General features: G+C 49.5%; 1 protein-coding gene across 1 annotated transcript in view; it reads right to left on the bottom strand.

The window, feature by feature from the left end:
• Positions 1-18518: 18518 nt before the first annotated feature.
• The window catches only part of LOC140389788 (probable cation-transporting ATPase 13A4), a 220058-nt gene continuing 217669 nt past the window's right edge, over positions 18519-20907 (bottom strand). Inside the window, exon 30 of the mRNA XM_072474309.1 lies at positions 18519-19183. Coding sequence (XP_072330410.1) covers positions 18872-19183 — 312 coding nt within the window. The 3' untranslated portion in view covers positions 18519-18871. The remainder of the gene's footprint in view (positions 19184-20907) is intronic.

Below are 20907 nucleotides of genomic sequence, written 5' to 3'. Positions count from 1 at the left end.
TGTGGTTTGATGTCTTTTGTTATTATAGTTTACTCAGTTTTAAAACATTATATTCAACATCTTCAACCAGATAGTTCATTTATTTTCTGGAAAAAAAATAATTTAAGCAATTTTAAATGATCTTGGCCGGGATTCTCCGAAATCCCGGCGTAAGGGATTCAGCGGCCGTCAGGAGGCCAGCACGGCACCGGAGTGCTGCACGCAGCTCCGCCGCCGATATGTGGCCCTGCACTGACGGCGCGGGTCTGCGCGTGCGCACAGTCATTTCCACGCTGGCGCATGCGCATGGTGGCCGTTTCCACGCCGGCGCCGCGCAACACGGGAGAGCCCTACAGTGGGCCCACGCGGGTGCCCGCCAATCGGTTGCCCCCGATCGCGGGCCTGGACATCGTGGAGGCCCCCCTGGGGTCTGATCCCCTCAGCAGGACAACCACCGTGGACGCGGGTCCGAGCTCCCGCTGGGTGGTACCAGGTTGGAGCCATGACGGCGGAATTCGGCTGGTCAACCACGGAAAATCGCCGCGGGGCCGCTTTCAACGGCCCCGATCGGCGCCGCGTCGACCGTGCGGGCACAACTGGTGCCGATTCTCTGATTGCCGGAGAATCGCATCCCGGCGTTGGAGCGGCGTGGCGGGAATTTCCCATGTCACCAACGATTGTACGACCCACCGCGGGCTCGGAGAATCCCGACCCTTAAATTTAGATAACATTGACAATTTTTAAAATTCAAACTTGGGTCGTGCCTGTGCCAGCATTTATTGCCCATCCCTCATTGCCCTTGAGAGGGCATTTAAGAGTCAACCACATGGCTGTGGGTCTGGAGTCACATGTAAGCCAGGTAAGGATGGTGGATTTCCTTCCCTTAAGGACATTAGTGTACCAGGTAGATTTTTACGACAATCAATTATCATTAGACTTTATTAATTAAAGATTTTTTAAAAATTGAAATCAAATGGATCAAACCTGGGACCTCGGCGCCGTGAGGCAGCAGTGCTAACCATTGTGCCACCGTGCTGCCCTTACTAGTCCAGTGATAATACCACTACGCCACCACCTTCCCTTATACTGCCTGTGTTATATAAAATTAATATACTATTCCTAAATATTTTCCAGTAATGTATTTAATTGTGCACATTTCAGCTAATACTTTCTTACATATAATTGTTATTTATGGAATAACAGTACAATGCAAGTCAGTAGCTTGCTTATATTCAATTACAGGATAAACTGCAAAGTTTATGTGTAGTTAGCAAGCCAGGCTGATATACAACCTCCAGATGTCAAATATACTTATTTATGGGAGCTGTCTGGAATGGAGCTTGCCCTGTGAGACTATTTTCTCCTTGCTCCGAGAAAGACAAAAATTGAAGCAACACAGGCAAATTTATGCAAAAGGATAGAAGAAACAGAAACTAATCGATCTAGTTACAAAGAAAATAGGGGCAATGACCAGTAAGTCACAAAATAAAATGTAATTTTGGTACTTACCCAAGCCCATTATAAAATTACCATGTAATGGCATCTTTTGCGAAACAACTCCTTTATAATTTGCATAATGTTAATAAATATAAACTAGCAATGTATTTTCCATGTTTCTATGAGATGCCCTCTCATTCTTCTAAACTCCAGTGAGTACAAGCCCAGTCGATCCAGTCTTTCTTTATATGTCAGTCCTGCCATCCTGAATCTTCGCTGGACACCCTCAATAGCAAGAATGTCCTTCCTCAAACTAGGAGACCAAAACTGCACACAATACTCAAGGTATGGCCACACCAAGGCCCTGTATAACTGCAGCAAGACATTCCTACTCCGAAACTCGAAACCTCTCTCTATGAAGGCCTGAATGCCATTAGCTTTCCTCATAGCCTGCTGTACCTACATGCCAACTTTCAGCGACTGTTCCACCATGCCACCCAGGTCTCATTGCACTTCCCCTTTTTATAAACTGCCACCATTCAGGTAATAATCTGTCTTCCTGTTTTTGCCACCAAAGTGGATAACCTCACATTTATCCACATTATATTGCATTTCCCAAGTATTTTCCCACTCAGCCAGCCTGTCCAAGTCACTCTGCAGCTCTTTGCATCCTCCTCACAGCACATACTGCCACCCAGCTTAGTGTCACCGGCAAATTTGGAGATGTTGCATGCAATTCCATCGTCCAAATTATTGATGTATACTGTGAACAGCTGGGGTCCCAGCACTGAACCCTGCGGTACCCCACTCGTCACTGCCTGCCCCTCTGAAAAATACCCTTTTATTTCCATTCTCTGCTTCCTGTCTGGCAACCTGTTCTCTATCCATGCCAATACAATATCTCTAATACCATGAGCTTTAACTTTGCTCACTACTATGGGACCTTGTCAAATGCCTTTTGAAAGTCTAGATATACAACATCCACTGGTTCACCCTTGTCCATTCTACTGGTCACATCCTCAAAACATTCCAGAAGATTTGTCAAGCATGACTTCCATTTAGTTAATCCATGCTGACTTGGACCGCTCCTGTCCCACTTTCCAAATGCTCAGTTATTTCAAACTTAATAATTGACTCCAGCATTTTCCCCACCACCAATGTCAGGCTAACCAGTCTATAATTCCCATTTTCTCTCTCCCTCCTTTTATAAAAAGTGGGTTTACATTAGCTCTTCTCCAATCCATTGCAACTCTTCCAGAATCTATAGAATGCTGGAAAATGATCACCAATGCGTCCACTATTTCGAGGGTCACTTTCTTAAGTACTCTGGGATGCAGAGCCTTGGGGACTTATCGGGTTTTAATCTAATCAATTTCCTGACTAATAAGGATTTCCTTCAGTTCCTCCTTCTTGCTAGACCCCTCGTATTTCTGGAAGGTTATTTGTGTCCTCTCTAGTGAAGTAATTAACATTGTTAATTAATCCTCTCTCATTGCGCAATTTAGGATGACCTGTGCTCTCTAGTTGGTTCCTTGACATATTGGTCGAGAAAACCATCCTTTGTACATTTCAGGAAATCCTCCTCCATCGCATTGCTACCAATTTGATTAGTCCAATCAATATGCAGATTGACGTCACCCATAATAACTGCTGTACATTTACTGCAAGCATCTCTAATTTCCTATTTGATGCCATCCCCAAACTCACAACTACTGTCTGGAGGACTATACTGTAGCCATCTGGGATAGCCACTTCCCGATTACAAAATGGACACTTTGCAAAGATTGCAGGGAAAATGGACAATACTGAGAAAACAAGCAGGTTCAGGGTTTGTCTGCACATTGGAGCCGCAGCTCCCAGACAAGACCAAAACTGTAGGCCCATTAGTATACTAATGGCCCATCTCTGGGAACAAAAGAGTAACATTTGAGTAACCGATACTAAGGCAGACACCCCGGCGCCAGAGGAGACCGAAACAAAGCAGGCCAACGGCCACCTAGAACATGTCCAGCCATCAGGGCACCCACACCTTTATTGGACGAGATCAATATGAATGATCAAGAAACGGGCCAATTGATTGGGGCCAAGTTCAAGGCCCGCCCAAAAGAGCGTGTAGCCCCTTTGGGTATAAGAAGGAGCCCCCAAGAGAGAATCGTTCTCTTGGACCCGGCTCTCACCGAGGAGAGACCTGTCCACCAGCTGTACCAGAAGCAAGTAAGTCCAAGGTCAACGCTCGCTACCAGACAGACGACCTTAGCCGTTCCCCTTCACCACTTCGACCCCAGCAGCCTCAGAACCGAACAACGGCCATTGTTCCTCTGACTGAGTGGGCGCCCGAAGCTAAGTATAGGCTTTAGCAGTAGTGACAGTTTAGTCTGTAGTATTTGTGCATGAGTATATTTAACTGTGTGTGTAAATAAATAAGCATTTAACTTTGAACTAACTAACTGGTGTATTAAGTCTTTGATCAGTATTCGATTTGAACCTTGTGGCAGTATCGGAAGATACCTGCCGACTCTAGAGCAAATGTAATTAGAATTAAGGAAGGCTACCATATTGACCGCCATATTCAGAGCCAACCAAAGAGAGCAACAGTACACAACTTCCACTAACATTTTTTGCCCTTTGTTGTTCCACAGCTCCACCCATACAGATTCCACATCGTCCAGGTTAATGTCCTTCTATACTATTGCATTAATTTCCTCTTTAACCAGCAACCCTACCCCATCTCCCTTTCCTTCTATCTTTCCTGAATATTGAATACCCCTGAATGTTGAATTTCCATCCTTGGTCACCCTGGAGCTAGGTCTCCGTGATCCCAATTACATCATATCTGTGAATGATTGTCAGTGCAGTTAATTAATTAACTTTATTCCAAATGCTCCTCGCATTGAGACACAGAGCCTTCAGGCTTGATTTTTTGACATTTATTGCCTTTTTAGAATTCCGATGTAATGTGGCCCTTTTTTGATTTTTGTCTTTAGTTACTCTGCTTTCCGCTTTCCTCTTTACTGTCTTTTGTTTCTGTCCCCACCTTACTTCCCTCCAACCTCCTGCATCGACCCCCATCCCCCTGGTGATGGGAGCTACTTTCTTGAACCGTTGCAGTCTATCTGGTCTAGATACAGCCGCAGTGTTTTTTTCTAAAGCCGTAAGATACGACTGAGTGACTTACTAGGCCAGTTCAGAGAGTCAAGGGGCAGAGGTGAGTGAAGTGGCCATCACTAAGGAGAAGGTACTAGGGAAACCAAAAGGTCTGAAGGTGGATAAATCGCCTGGAACGGATGGACTACACCCCAGGATTCTGAAAGAGATAGTTGAGGAGATTATGCAGACATTGTGGTGATCTTTCAGGAATCACTGGAGGCAGAAAGGGTCCCATAGGATTGGAAAATGGCTAATGTAACATCCCAGTTTAAGAAGGGCGGGAGGTAGAAGACAGAAAATTATAGGCTGGTTAGCCTGACTTCAGTTGTTGGTAAGATTTTAGAGTCTATTTTTAAGGATGAGATTGCGGAGTACTCAGGAGTCCATGATAAAATAGCACTAAGTCAGCAAGGATTCGTCAAGGGAAGATCATGCCTGACAAATCTGTTAGAGTTCTTTGAGGAGAAGTGAACAAAGGAGAACCAGTGGATGTGATCTGTTTGGATTTCCAGAAGGCCTTTGACAAGGTGCCGTACAACAGGCTGCAAAATAAGATTAAGGTTAACATGTAGGTTCAGTTGGCAGTAAGGAAGGCAAATGCAAAGTTAGCATTCATGTCGAGAAGGCTAGAATACAAGAGCAGGGATGTATTTTTGAGGCTGTATATGGTTCTGGTCAGACCCCATTTGGAATATTATGAGCAGTGTTGGGGGCTCCATATCTAAGGAAAGATGTGTTGGCCTTGGAGAGGGCCCTGAGGAGGTTCACAAGAATGATCCCCGGAATGAAGGACTTGTCGTATGAGGAGCAGTTGAAGACTCTGGGTCTGTACTCGATGGAGTTTAGAAGGATAATTTCTGATTGAAACTTACAAAATACTGAGAGGCCTAGATAAAGTGAATGTGGAGAGGATGTTTCCACTAGTAGCAGAAACTCTAACCCAAGGGCAGAGCCTCAGACTGAAGGAACAATCCTTTAAAACGGAGATGAGGAGGAATTTCTTCAGCCAGAGGTGAATCTATGGAACTCATTGCTGCAGAAGGCTTTGGAGGCCAAGTGTCTTTAAGACAGAGATAGATAGGTTCTTGATTAACAAGAGGATCAGGAGTTATGGGAAGAAGGCAGAAAAATGGGGATGAGAAACATATCAGCCATGATTGAATGGTGGAGCAGACTCAATGGGCAAATGGCCTAATTCTGCTCTTTATGGTCTTATGGCAGATAAGAGTCTACTACATTACTGTGGATCTGGAGTTATGTGTAAGCAAGGTCAAGTAAGTGTGGCAGATTTCCTTCCCTAAAGGGGCATAATGAAGAAAGTGGATTTTTCTGACTATCTGGTAGTATCATCATTCTTTTAATAAGACTAGCAATTTTATTCCAAATTTATCAATTGGTTGAATTTAAATTAAAAATACTTCCCAAAGAAAAGAAAATCAATAATAACAGGTACAATTTGTTTGAAGTAGGATCCAGTTGGATAGGAATTGATGACACGCGATAAGTTGTGTATGGGGTGTGGAGGGGCCCAGGGCTCAGAGGATCCATTATCCAGCCCTGTATTCTTTTTTTTTTTTAACGTATTTTATTCCAAACGTATATGAAAAGTTACAACACATAAACAATTCAGGAAACATACTTCCCAATACACAACTATACAGTTTGTACAGGTTTTCCCCAGTGGCGTTGTTGACCGCCCCTCCAATAAAATTCATCACCAAGCAATCAGAGAAGCGAAGGCCACAACATCGGCCTTCCTCTCCTCCATCAGCTCCAGCTTCCCTGATATCCCAAATATCATCACCAAAGGGTCCGGCTCAACCTCCTCCCCCACTATCCTTGCTAGCGCCGCAAACACTCCCGTCCAGATTCTCTCCAACTTTTCGCAGCCACAGAGCATATGTGTGTGGTTCACTGCTCCCCACCCAAACTTCTCACACTCGTCTGCCACCCCCTGAAAAAACACACTCATTCTTGCCAGCGTCATATATACCCTGTTTTTGACCTTGAACTGTATCAGGCTCATCCTTGCGCATGAGGAGGTCGCATTTACCCTTCATAGCACCTCACTCCATACTCCCTAGATTATCTCCTGCCTTGTCCCCCTCTGTAGTTCAAAGTTCCGTGAACCCATGTCATTGGTCCGCACACTCGCCTTCGGTGTCACATATAACAGGCGCACCTATGCCACAAACTTCGGCCCAACCCCAAATCGTCCCTGGACCTCAAATAGGTATCGCCACTCCACCCGGTCGAATGCCTTCTCCGCATCCATGGACACCACTACTTCCAGTACCTGAGCACCCAATGGGGTCATAATCACATTTAACAGCCTCCTTTCATTTACTAGAAAGCTGCCTGCCCTTTACGAAGCCTGTTTGGTCCTCCACAACCATCCCCAGGGCACAATATTCCTTCCTTCCTGCCACCAACTTAGCCAGCACTTGCATGTCTGTATTTAACAGCGATTATGGGCCTATACAACCCACATTCCAATGTGTCCTTCCCCTTTTTTGGTATTAGCGTGATCGTTGCCTACGTCATCGTCTCCAGCAGTTCCCCCTTCTCCGCGGTCTCATTAAACGCGCCCAAGAGATGTGGTGCCAGGTCTGTCGCAAACTCCCTATAAAATTCTGCCAGGTAGCCATCGGGCCCCGGGGTCATCCCTGACTTCTTATCCCTTTTTAAAAAAATAATTTTTATTAAAGGTTTTCATAAAATATCAATAACAAAATGAGAAAGAAAAAAGAACCCAACAGGGTTAAGTACAAAACGCAATCTAAAAAAGCAACCCCCCAAACCCCTCCCCCCCTGTACATAAATAATAAATTAACATTAACACCCCGACTTAACACAATAGGTGTATACACCCCCTCAGACCCTCCAGTGTAAATAACATAAACAAAAATAAAGTAAACCCCCCCGAGCTGCTGCTGTCATTGACCAATGTCTATCGTTCTGCCAGAAAGTCTAAGAACGGTTGCCACCGCCTAAAGAACCCTTGTACCGACCCTCTCAAGGCGAATTTCACCCTCTCCAATTTAATGAACCCTGCCATATCGCTGATCCAGGATTCCACGCTTGGGGGCCTCGCATCTTTCCACTGAAGGAGAATCCTTCGCCGGGCTACCAGGGACGCAAAGGCCAGAATTCCAGCCTCTTTCGCCTCCTGCACTCCCGGCTCCTCTGCCACCCCAAATATTGCGAGCCCCCAGCCTGGTCTGACCCTGGATCCTACCACCCTCGACACGGTCCTCGCTACGCCCTTCCAAAATTCCTCCAGGGCTGGGCATGCCCAGAACATATGGGTGTGATTTGCTGGGCTCCCTGAGCACCTAACACACCTGTCCTCACCCCCATGTGTGCCCTGTGCAGCACCTTAAACTGTATGAGGCTGAGCCTCGCGCACGAAGAGGAAGAATTCACCCTCCCTAGGGCATCTGCCCACGTCCCCTCTTCGATCTCCTCTCCCAACTCCTCCTCCCATTTACCTTTCAACTCCACCACCGAGGCCTTCTCCTCCTCCTGCATCACCTGGTAAGTTTCCAAGATCTTCCCCACTCCCACCCACTCACCCCCGAGAGCACCCTGTCCTGTACTGTGTGTGGCAGTAGCCGCGGGAATTCCACCACCTGCCGTCTGGCAAACGCCCTTACCTGTAAGTACCTGAAGGTGTTCCCCGGGGGGGAGCCCGCACTTCTCCTCCAGCTCACCCAAGCTCGCGAACTTCCCGTCCACAAACAGGTCCCCCAACTTTCGTATCCCTGCCCTGTGCCACCCCGAAAACCCTCCACCTGTTCTTCCTGGGGCGAACCTATGCCGCCTCCACCGCCCCCAGATTTTGAGGGCCGCCACCACCAACGGGCTCATGGTATACCTCCTTGGAGGGAGCGGCAGCGTCGCCGTTGCCATCGCCCCCAGATTCGTACCCACAGGACATCGTCTCCAGCCTCTTCCATGCAGCCCCCTCCCCCTCCATCACCCACTTGCGCACCATCGTCGCATTGGCAGCCCAGTAGTACCCACAGAGGTTGGGCAGCGCCAGGCCCCCTATCTCTACTCCGCTCCAGGAACACCCTTCTCACCCTCGGAGTCCCTCGCGCCCACACAAACCTCATTATACTCCTGTTAACCCGCCTGAAAAAAGCCGTCGGGATAAACACGGGGAGGCACTGGAACAGGAACAAAAACCTTGGGAGCACCGTCATTTTGATTGACTGCACCTTACCCGCCAAGGACAGCGGCAACGCGACCCACCTCTTGAACTCCTCCTCCATTTGCTCCACCAGCCTTGTAAAGTTAAGCCTCTGCAGGGCCCCCCATCTCCTGGCCACCTGGACCCCCAAATATCTGAAGCTCCTCTCCGCCCTTTTTAGTGGGAGCTCGCCAATCCCCCTCACCTGGTCCCCTAGCTGAACTACGAACAGCTCGCTCGTCCCCATATTGAGCTTGTACCCTGAAAAGTCCCCGAATTCCCTAAGGATCCTCATTACCTCTGGCATTCCTCCCACCGGGTCCGCCACATACAGCAGCAGGTCATCCACATAAAGCGACACCCTATGCTCCTCCCCACACCGTACCAACCCCCTCCAGTTCCTCGACTCTCTCAGTGCCATAGCCAGGGGTTCAATCGGCAGTGCGAAGAGCAGGGGGGACAGGGGACACCCCTGTCTCGTCCCTCGGTGCAACCGAAAGTACTCGGACCTCCTCCTATTTGTGGCCACACTCGCCATCGGGACCTCATACAACAGCCTAACCCACCTGACAAAGCCCTCCCCAAACCCGAACCTCTTCAGCACCTCCCACTGGTACCCCCACTCTACCCTATCGAAGGCTTTCTCAGCGTCCATCGCCACCACTATCTCCGCCTCCCCCTCCCTCGCCGGCATCATGATAACGTTCAAAAGCCTCCGCACGTTTGCGTTCAACTGTCTCCCCTTCACAAACCCCGTCTGGTCTTCATGGATGATCTGCGGCACACAATCCTCAATCCTCGTGGCTAAGACCTTCGCCAGCACCTTGGCATCTACATTTAGCAAGGAAATCGGTAAAGCCCGCCCCCCCTCCCTTGCCTCATTAAAGGTCCTAACTAACAGCGGGCCCAACAGGTCCATATATCTTTTATAGAACTCGACCGGGAAACCGTCCGGCCCCGGTGCCTTCCCCGCCTGCATGCTTCCTATCCCTTTGATCAGCTCCTCCAGCCCAATCGGGGCCCCCAGTCCTGCCACAAGACCCTCTTACACCTTTGGAAACCTCAATTGTTCCAGGAAACGGCCCATCCCTCCCTCCTCCCGTGGGGGCTCGGATCGGTGCAATTCCTCGTAGAAGTCCCTGAAGACCCCATTGATGCCAACCCCACTCCGCACCACGCTCCCTCCCCTGTCCTTAACTCCCCCAATTTCCCTAGCTGCGTCCCGCTTCCGAAGCTGATGCGCCAGCATCCGGCTTGCCTTTTCCCCATACTCGTAGACCGCCCCCTGGGCCTTCCTCCACTGCACCTCCGCCTTCCTGGTGGTCACCAGGTCGAATTCGGCCTGGAGGCTGCGCCTCTTCCTCAACAATCCTTCCTCAGGCTCTTCCACATACCTCCTGTCTACCCTCACCATCTCCCCCACCAGCCTCTCCCTCTCCCCCCCGCTCCCTCCGCTCCTTGTGGGCCCTAATGGAGATCAGCTCTCCCCTCACAACCGCCTTCAGTGCCTCCCATACCATCCCCACTCGGACCTCCCCATTGTCGTTGGTCTCCAAGTACCTCTCTATACTTCCTCGGACCCGCTTGCTCACCTCCTTATCCGCCAACAGCCCCACCTCCAAGCGCCACAGCGGGCGCTGGTCCCTCTCCTCTCCCATCTCCAAGTCCACCCAATGCGGGGCGTGGTCCGAAATGGCTATTGCCGAATACTCGGTATCCTCTACTCTCGCTATCAGCGCCCTACTCAAATTGAAAAAGTTGATTCGAGAATAAGCCTTATGGACATGTGAGAAGAATGAAAATTCCCTAGCCCCCGGCCTTGCAAATCTCCAAGGGTCCACCCCTCCCATTTGGTCCATAAATCCCCTCAACACTCTAGCCGCCGCCGGCTTCCTACCCGTCCTAGACCTGGAGCAATCCAGTGCTGGATTCAACACCGTGTTAAAGACTCCCCCCATTATCAGGCCCCCCACTTCCAAGTCTGGGATCCGACCCAACATACGCCGCGTAAAACCCGCATCGTCCCAGTTCTCCACCTATCAGGCCCCGCCACCAACCAAAACAGTGCCCAACCCGCCCCATCCACCCTCCCCAACCCGAAAGAGAAAAACACAGAGAAAAAGAAACCCAAAACAATGCAAAGGCCCCCCCACCCCCGAACCAAAAATAGGCATAACATATCCACCGCAGTCCCCAATCACCCATCCCGACCCTCAGTCTGTGTCCAGCTTCTCGGCCTGAACAAAGGCCCACGCCTCCTCCGGAGACTCAAAATAATGGTGCCGGTCCTTGTAGGTAACCCACAGTCGCGCCGGCTGCAACATGCCAAACTTCACCCCCTTCCTGTGCAGCACCGCCTTCACTCGATTGTACCCGGCCCTCCTCTTCGCCACCTCCGCACTCCAGTCCTGATATATCCGAACCTCCGCGTTCTCCCACCTGCTGCTCCTCTCCTTCTTGGCCCACTTGAGCACACACTCCCGATCGACGAACCGATGGAACCGCACCAGCACCGCCCGCGGAGGCTCGTTAGCCTTGGGCCTCCTCGCCAACACTCTATGGGCCCCTTCCAGCTCCAGGGACCCCTGGAAGGACCCCGCTCCCATCAGCGAGTTCAACATGATGACCACATAGGCCCCCACGTCCGGCCCCGCCAGCCCCTCCGGAAGGCCCAGAATCCACAGATTCTTCCGCCTCGACCGATTCTCCATCTCCTCGAACCGCTCCTGCCATTTCTTGTGGAGCGCCTCGTGCGCCTCCACCTTTACCGCCAGGCCTAAGATCTCGTCCTCATTGTCAGAGATCTTTTGTCGAGCCTCTCGGATCGCCACCCCCTGGGTAGTCTGTGTCTCCAGCAGCTTATCAATAGAAGCCTTCATCTGCTCTAGCAGGTCCGTTTTAATCTCTCTAAGGCAGCGCTGGATACCCTCCTGTTGCTCCTCCGCCCACTGCCTCCACGCTGCCTGGTCTCCGCCCGCCGCCATATTGTCCTTCTTCCCTCCCTTCTTCTGGTCCACCACCACCTTTTTTGTCGCCCCGCTCCTAGTTAAAGCCATATACAGACGGGGAGCTATTATTAACTCCTTCCAACACCGCGAAACTTCGAAAAAGTGCCCTTGGGGGCCCTGAAAAGAGCCCAAAATTCCGTTTTTGCGGGAGCCACCGAATGTGCGACTTAGCTCCGCATGGCCGCAAGCGGAAGTCTCGAGAGGGAATCCTTTTGGCAGTGTTTGCTTCACCAATCTGCCCCAAAATGTCTGTGGAAGCTCCTGAAAAAGGTCTGAGAGTCCGTTCCAGATGGGAGCTGCCGAATGCGCGACCTACTCCTCCATGGCCGCCACCGGAAGCCTCGTCCCCGCTTCTTCAATGGCTTTGGTAGAGCTTTTCACAGTTGTTCCCTCTGCTGCTAGAATTCACCTTTAATACAGGCCCTCAAGTCAGCTTGCAGCTTTAAGCTTGCCCTTCCCCCGCCTGCATGCTGGAAGAGGCCCCTCTCTCCCCTGCAGTTACTGCCATATCTTTTACTGTTTCTGCCGGGTCTGGTAACCAAGAGACATACCATTCCTGGGGGACACTGTCAGGGGAATGTTGCAGTCTTCTTCCCACACCGGGAAATGTCAAACAAATGCTATGGGGGCCCTGTAAAGAGCCCAAAAGTCCGTTCCAAGCGGGAGCTACCGAATATGCGACCTAGCTCTGCATAGCCACACCCGGAAGTCACTTCTTATCCCTGATACTGTCCAATATCTCCCTCAGTCCCAGGGGCTCCTCCAGCACCAGCCCCTTCTCTTCCTCCAACTGTGGAAACTCCAGTTCATCTAAAAACTGTCCTCTGACCCCCTCTTCACCCCCCTGGTCCCCCCTATACAGCTCCTTATAATAATCCCTAAACACCTCGTTTATCTTCCCCGCCTTCGACACCACATCCCCTGCCCCAGTCCGTATCTTCAATATTTCCCTGGCCATGACCTGCCTCTGCAGCTGATGTGCTAACATTCGACTCGCCTCCTCTCCGTATTCGTATTGCACCCCTTTTGTCCTGCGCAGTTTTCCTACCGCCCTCCCTCTTGTCAGCCTATAAAATTGTCCCTGTAATGTTTTCCTCCTCGCCAATCCCTCCGTGGTGGGCACCCTCCAGCATTCCCTATCTACCTCCACTATCTCGTTCATTAGCCATTCATATTCCTCCCTCCTTTTCCTATCTGCATGAGCCCCGAACATGATAACTTCCCCTTGGACCACCTCTTCTGGCGCTTCCCAAAATGTGCTCGCAGACACCTCCCCATTTTGGTTCAATTCTACATAATTTTTAATCAAAGCCTGCACTTTGTCACAAAATCCTCTATCTGCCAACTATCCCAAATCCAGCCTCCACCCCGGCCTCTGCTCCCATCCCGATCTAAGCCGAATTTTCAACCAATGGGGTGCATTGTCCGAGATTACTATCTCCGCGTACTCTGCCCCCTCCACTCCGACCAAAATCTCCCGGCTCACCTCAAAAAAGGCAATTCTGCGTTATACCCTGTACACATGCAAAAATAGGGAATACTCCTTTTCCCCCGGGTTCTTGAACCGCCCCGGGTCCACCATATTCATCTTTTCCATAAAACACCCAGCTCCTTTGTCATTCGAATCTGACCCATTGACCTAGGGGTCGATCTATCGAACCTCGGGCTCTAGGACACAATTGAAATCTCCTCCCATAATAAACTGGTGCGTAGCCAAGTCCGGGATTGCTGCCAGAAACCCCCTCATAAAACCTACATTATTCCAATTCGGTGCATACACTTTCACCAACACCACTGGCGTCCCTTCTTTTTTTTTAAATAAATTCAGAGGAACCAATTCATTTTTTCCAATTAAGGGGCAATTTAGCATGGCCAATCCACCTAGCCTGCACATCTTTAGGTTGTGGGGGCGAAACCCATGCAAACACGGGGAGAATGTGCAAACTCCACACGGAGAGTGACCCAGAGCCGGGACCGAACCTGGGATCTCGGTGCCGTGAGGCAGCAGGGCTAACCCACAGTGCCAACGTGATGCTCTACTGGCATCCCTTCTAATACCCCACTCACAATCATATATCTCCCACCCAGATCCCTCACTTCCTTCACGCTCACAGACCCTGGGCGATATTCTCCGACCCCCCGCCGGGTCGGAGAATCGGCGGGGGCTGGCGTGAATCCCGCCTCCGCCGGTTGCCGAAGTCTCCGGCACCGGAGATTCGGCGGGGGCGGGAATCGCGCCCCGCCGGTTGGCGGCCACCCCCGCTCGATTCTCCGGCCCGGATGGGCCGAAGTCCCGCCGCTAAAATGCCTGTCCCGCCGGCGTAAATTAAACCACCTACCTTACCGGCGGGACAAGGCGGCGTGGGCGGGCTCCGAGGTCCTGGGGGGGGCGCAGGGTGATCTGGCCCCGGGGGGTGCCCCCACGGTGGCCTGGCCCGCGATCGGGGCCCACCGAACCGCGGGCGGGCCTGTGCCGTGGGGGCACTCTTTCCCTTCCGCCTTTGCCACGGCTCCACCATGGCGGAGGCGGAAGAGACCCCCTCCACTGCGCATGCGTGGGAAGCTGTCAGTGGCCGCCCGGAGATGTCATTTCCGCGCCAGCTGGCGGGGCACCAAAGGCCTTTTCCGCCAGCTGGCGGGGCGGAAATTCGTCCGGCGCCGACCTAGCCCCTTAAGGTTGGAGCTCGGCCCCCAAAGATGCGGAGCATTCCTCACCTTTGGGGCGGCGCGATGCCCGTCTGATTTGCGCCGTTTTGGGCGCCAGTCGGCGGACATCGCGCCGTTTTCGGAGAATTTCGCCCCCTGTTTTTTTATCATCAAATAGCCATTCCCCGCGACTTTGAATCAAACCCGAGTGGAAAACCTGACCCACCCACCCCTTCCTTAGCCTAACCTGGCCCTTCATGCGGAGATGTGTCGCCTGCAGAAAGACCACCTCCATTTTCAGGCTCCGAGGTGCGCAAAGACTCAAGATCTTTGAACCGGTCCATTGAGCCTTCGCATGTTCCATGTTATCAGCGTTACCGGGGGCTTATGCCTCCATTCCCCACTACCATTTGCCATCCTCCCCTTTGGTTCTTCTCCAACTTCGCCTCATCGTGTACCCCCTCTTCCCCCCCCCCCCCCTACACTCCTCCTCCCCCCCCTTACCCCTACGGCCACCTCCCTCGGCCTTCTCCTCCACCTCACTTCCATTTACCAGCATTACCTGCCAGCCTGGCAACTCCTGCCCAAAGGCTTCTCCCACTGACCCCCCAGCCCTCCCCTGCCCTCACCTCTCTGTTCTGTGAAGAAGGCTCCCACTGACCTTACCTTCATCCATCCAAACAAAGACTCATCTCCAACCACAGGTCACCTTTCCCGAGAATAAACAAGAAGAAAAAAAGCCTAGCCTCAGGCAGGAGGAGGGATGGGGACAGCCATCCCCCTACAAACTTTTCACCCTTGCTATCCTTTGTCAATCCAACAGTAATAAAAGAAAAAACCCTCCACATTAGAGGAAAAGAAAATCCCACTCTCTCCAACCCCCACCCTACCCATATTCCCAATTACTTCAAAGTGTCAGTGCCTCAGTCTCCCAGAATTGTTCAGTTCAGTTCTACCCCAGCTTATGCTCCTTGATAAAGTCGTTGGCTGCTTCTGGGGTCTCAAAATAGCATTCCGGCCTTCATACATCACCCAAAGCTTCGCCGGATAGAGCACCCCAAATTTGATCTGCTGTTGATATAGCATCGCTGTGACTGTGTTGAATCCCGCATGCCATTTTGCCAGCTCAGCTCCAATGTACTGGTATATTCGGATCATGTTCCCCTCCCATTTCACAGTTGCGCTTCTCCCTGGCCCACTGCAGAATCTTCTCTTTCTCCACGAACTTATTGAGCCTCACAACCACCACCCATGGCAGCTCCCCCGCTCTAGGCTTCTGCCTCAGACATCTGCAACCTTTGCTCTCAGCATCTTACAAAGGTCTGCTTAGAGCCCCACCTTTGCCTCCAGTGCCAGCACCCGATCGCTGTGGGCCGACATCCCCTCTCAATCTCGATATCCATCCTCTCCATCGAGCCCTTCTGGGGTGCCACAGCCCCTGCGATGGCCTTTGGGTGATCTTCCTGCATCTCCTTCCTCTGCTGGCGGAACTCTTTCTTGATGAAGGCCATCAACTGTTCCATCTGCGGCTTTTCAACTTGCACTAGCCTTTCCCCCTCCGCCATCCTTCCACTGGCTGCTGTGCCACAGGTCTCTTCCAACCCCCTGGCCAGGTCTTTCACCTTCTTCTGCCGGGTTTGGTACCATTGGGCATACCACACCCAGGGGGGAACTTCTCCTCTGACCTTGAGCTACACTTTTCTGTCGACATTGCACCGCATTTCGGGTAAAAAGAGCTCTTTTCTATGCCTTCAAGTAGGAGCTGCCCTGTGTGCGACCGTTCACACCAAGGCCACGACCAGAAGTCCATCCAGCCCTGTATTCATTATTATGGAAAAAATCCCCACCATGGAATCTGAGAAACTCTCAGGTGGGATCAAGTGAGCGAGTTGAAGTTTCACCGAGTCGTGATGACTTGGAAGACATTTGAAAGTGACAGGTGGGTCCTGATTCCAGGATTCCCAGTCCCATTCCTAGACTGTCTGACTTTTGGAAATGGGTGCTGGCTGGTTCCTGTCAAAAGCACGCGCCCAGCACTCTGACGTGATCAGCTCCATTGAGGGATAGGCATGTCCTAGTCCTCTGCAATTTTCATGGGGTTGGGCCAGGGCTTTAAAGAATTGTGGTTCACAGCCCCTCAGAGCAGTGGTGAACCTTAATCTGAATAAGGGGACCTTTTAAAAGATGAGTCCCAAAGGTTCTGCGTATGTTCCCAATTTTAAGTTCTGCTCTTCCACCCATACCCTATAGCCCTCATTCTCCCTGTGCTAAGCTATGTCCCCACTCAACCCCATGCCCCCTCTTACCCCCAATACCAAGCAATACCCTTCCACTCACCTTCCCATGGCCCCTCATATCTCAAAGCCAAGCTCTTCCCTTCCACTCACCCAACCGTTGCCTTTCATACTCCCTCACAAGCCATGTCCCTCAACCCCTCCTATTCCACCTCATACTCCCAAGCTATGGCACTTCCATGCCCATACACTGCAGAGAACCGAAGAACCCCGTAATGACAGCAGGATGTGTAAAAATAAGCTTTTTAAGTAAATACATTTAGAGTATGCAATTCTTTTTTTTTCCAATTAAGGGGCAATTTAGTGTGGCCATTTCATCTACCTTGCACATCTTTTTGGGTTTTGGGGGTGAAACCCACGCAGACACAAGGAGAATGTGCAAACTCCACACTAACAGTGATGTAAAAATAAGCTTTTTAAAAATGATTCATTTTTAACTTTCTACTATTTTAAAAAGTAATTTCACTACAAGGCAATGAAAGTATCAATCATCCAGTCCCTTTAAAGTATCAGTAACAGAAACAGCAAGAACTTGAAGCCAATGAACCTGTGTAAAGAAACATTGTGAAATTGATCATTGAGATCAGAGAGCCTAATGATGGTCCATAGGGGATAGGTGAGGGGTGCATAGTTTGGCATTTGTGAATGAGAGGCCATGGAGGCTGGCGGGGCGTATAACTTGGCATAGTAGTCATGGGAGTCATAAGGGGCATAGACTGGAGGGGCCTAGACTGGGTAGGATGCATGGGGGCAATCAGGGGTTGGAGGCGGTCATGAGGTGGTAAGGGTATATGTGGAGTGAAGCGGGGCAAGGGCTGAAGGGCTTTTGTGTTTTCATTTTAACTGGGATAGAGTGCTACAGCACCAAGGTGGATGTTTCAAACAGCTGACCTCTGCACTTTGGAACTGGGCCCGACCCCAGCCTGCACCCAGTCCCTGGCAATGAAGGTCCCAGCTGGTTTGCAGATACTTTCTCCTGAGGTGAGCGAGCCGAGTTGGAAACTTTCCCAACTCCCACCTTGAGGATGAAAATTCAGGCTGTCATGTTGCAGGAATGCATTATCAGTAAGATTATGGGGTCAACAGATCAAATTCAAATATCTTTGTTATCGCTACCTTATAAAAATAAAGTAAGAAGTCTTACAGCACCAGGTTAAAGTCTAACAAGTTTGTTTCGAATCACTAGTTTTCGGAGCACTGCTCCTTCCTCAGGTGAGGAATTCACCTGAGGAAGGAGCAGTGCTATGAAAGCTAGTGATTCAAAACAAACCTGTAGGACTTTAACCTGGTGTTGTAAGACTTCTTACTGTGCTCACCCCAGTCCATCTCCACATCATGATTATAAAAATATTCCACTGTTAAGATGCCAAAATCACTGTTTACATTTCTTCAGCAATTATCCAAATGCAATTGAATAATTGACACTCTAATTGTAACAATTTTTATTTGAAATGTTGCACATGCAAAGAGTAAGGTTTTCACAATTTTCAATGAGATGGAAAGCAGTTAAAATTGAGAGGCATAACAAGACTGCTGCTTCCTTCATTAAGTCAATAAAAACTCTGATAATTGTTGGAAGAACATGTTCCCACATGTATGAATTGATATCGGGAGCACCAGAAATGGTTAAGCAATGAACATGAACTATGTAGATTATTTGCTATTAGTTATTCATGATCTCGGACAACATTGCAATTGGAAGTAAAGACTCAGCTTATTCAGTCTTCCCAACCAATCTGCACTGTGTTCTTCAACTTCCAGGCAGATTTAAACTTTGTTTCAGAAAAGCAATAGAAACCAGTGAGTACAATATTGTTTTTTCCAAGAAGCTGTGGTGTGTAAGTTTTTATTCAATAGTTTGTGAATGAAATGATGGTGTATTTTGACTCGAATAATGACATTATGAGGGTAATAGCAGTAAACAGAGTCCTTTGTCACAGGATAAATGAGGACTGCCCAAAATGCTCAGATAATTTTCAGAGTATCTATATAATATGAAATTTAATTTAACTACTTTAAAAATCATTTACATGAATCTCACATTCATTTTTGCAGTTCATTATAAAACATGTTTACCAAAGACTGTTCGTCAGTCGAAAATGTTTGCAGGTGGAATTATGCCTCAATGACAAGTTAAAATTTACTGTATTGTTATCAAAAGTATTTTAAATGCCCTCTTTCTTGCAGCCTTCCTCCTCATTTTGTTTTGAAGTGGAATTTGCAATTCCATTTGGCGCCTCTTTAGAGATTTTGTCATGTTCATAACTCTTATTAGAATATACTTCCAACGTTCTTTGTTCTTTGTTCTTTGTTTCTTCATCCATGATGCAAAATGTTGCATACTCTGTATCATCTTCTGGAGGCCAGTTTGGCTCTTTCTTTATTATTCTTTGCATCTTCTTGTAACGCTGGGTAGATTTTACTTTACAACACCTTTTTAGGAACACCCTGATGCATCTGTTTTCTATTATGATTTCCTATTAAAACAACATCAGCCTTATTTCATTAATTATTTTTTCTTCAATTAACCTGCAGATTTTATTTCCTTTTAGATCAAGTACCGTGTTCTTTTAAAAAAAGGTGTGGCTATTTCAATCTCAGTCCAAAGATGTGTAGGTTAGGTGGATTGGCCATGATAAATTGCCCTTAGTGTCCAAAATTGCCCTTAGTGTTGGGTGGGGTTACTGGGTTATGGGGATAGGGTGGAGGCGTGGACCTTGGGTAGGGTGCTCTTTCCAAGAGCCGATGCAGACTCGATAGGCCGAATGGCCTCCTTCTGCACTGTAAATTCTATGAAAATCTGTCACTTTTCACACTGAATGCCCTAAGTTTAAAGGGTCTCACCCCACAACCCAAAGATGTGCAGGATAGTGGTATTGGCCACGCTAAATTGCCCCCTAATTGGAAAAATTAAAATGTAAAAATATTAAATTATAGCCAATTGGCTTTCACCATTGTTGTGTTGAGTACGTAGCTGTAAGCTTTCTGATACCGAATAGAAAAATACCTATAAAATATATGCATAATTTAGATCCCATTGTAACAACATACCTTTAGTGTTATAAATGTAACATTGATATTAATCTCAATCACTTGCGGCATTGCATATAGGAAGCCAAGACCAAGAGCTGGATTCTCTGTTTGGGAGACGAAGGGCTGGATTCTATGACCAGTGACGCCGGAATCAGGAAACGTGATCGAGTGGAGAATCGCAAGTCAGCTGAAAATCGAGGTCGCGCCAGGCCCCTGACAGAATATCATGATCTAGTGCCTCAAAAGTGGTGTGAATGTGTTCCACACCGCACGCCGGTGTGGGCATGAAAATTGTAAATTAAACGCCATTGGCATATCATTAATGAGCCCAACCCGGCAATTTCCGTGCCCCCCATGATGCTCCATCTCAGCCAGGAGGAATTACCAATGGCCAGGTTCACTTATGGTATTTAAATTTGGGAAACAGGTGCCGTGGCTGCTGAGGGAGAGAGAAGGGGTACCAGAAATGTGTGCTGACAGTTGTGCTGATGGCCGGGGGATTTCTGCCAGGGCTGGGGGAGTAGCGAGTGTGGCCAGTTGGTGGGCCGTGGGGTCAGGTGGACAGGCAAGGAGCACCATTGCCGCAGCCTGCAAAGCAGCCATGCGGCTGCACATGCCGCTGGCTGCCCAATGTGAACCTAGCACCATGTGTCGTACGAGTGATTCCCCAGGTCACCCACCCCGGTATGCTCTGGCCCCAGCCGACCCATCAACAGGGTGGGCGTGCTCCAGCACAACCAGTGCCATCTTCTTGGCTGGGTTGAAGATGTGTGGGGAGCGGAGTATCTACATGCAGCTCCTGCTTATCAGGCTCTCGAGTGCTATTCCCAACACCGCTGAATCACATGGCAGCATTTGGCATTATTCTAGTTCCAACTGGTGCCTGCGCTAGCCCATTAGGATATCCTGAATCACTCCAGGACTGGCGCCACTTTCAGGGCCGTAGAACTCAGAGCGATTCAGTCACGATGTCAGCACTTAGTCTCTGAAACGGAGAATCCAGCCTTAAGTGTTGATGCCGGGACTGAATTGCACGCAGTTCATATTCCCGTTGAGGGCGCTATTCGGTAAGAGAGTCAGACATGCAAATTGGTCAGACTACCAGCGTGAATTCATAGCATTTTCCAGCCCAGCAGTTATTCTAATCACTGGGGCTGGAGTTAGCGCT

Source organism: Scyliorhinus torazame, chromosome 14 (assembly GCF_047496885.1).
Source record: "Scyliorhinus torazame isolate Kashiwa2021f chromosome 14, sScyTor2.1, whole genome shotgun sequence".
Classification (NCBI taxonomy): domain Eukaryota; kingdom Metazoa; phylum Chordata; class Chondrichthyes; order Carcharhiniformes; family Scyliorhinidae; genus Scyliorhinus; species Scyliorhinus torazame.
The sequence above is the reverse complement of the archived record's forward strand: the minus strand, read 5'-3'. Positions and strand labels throughout refer to the sequence as shown.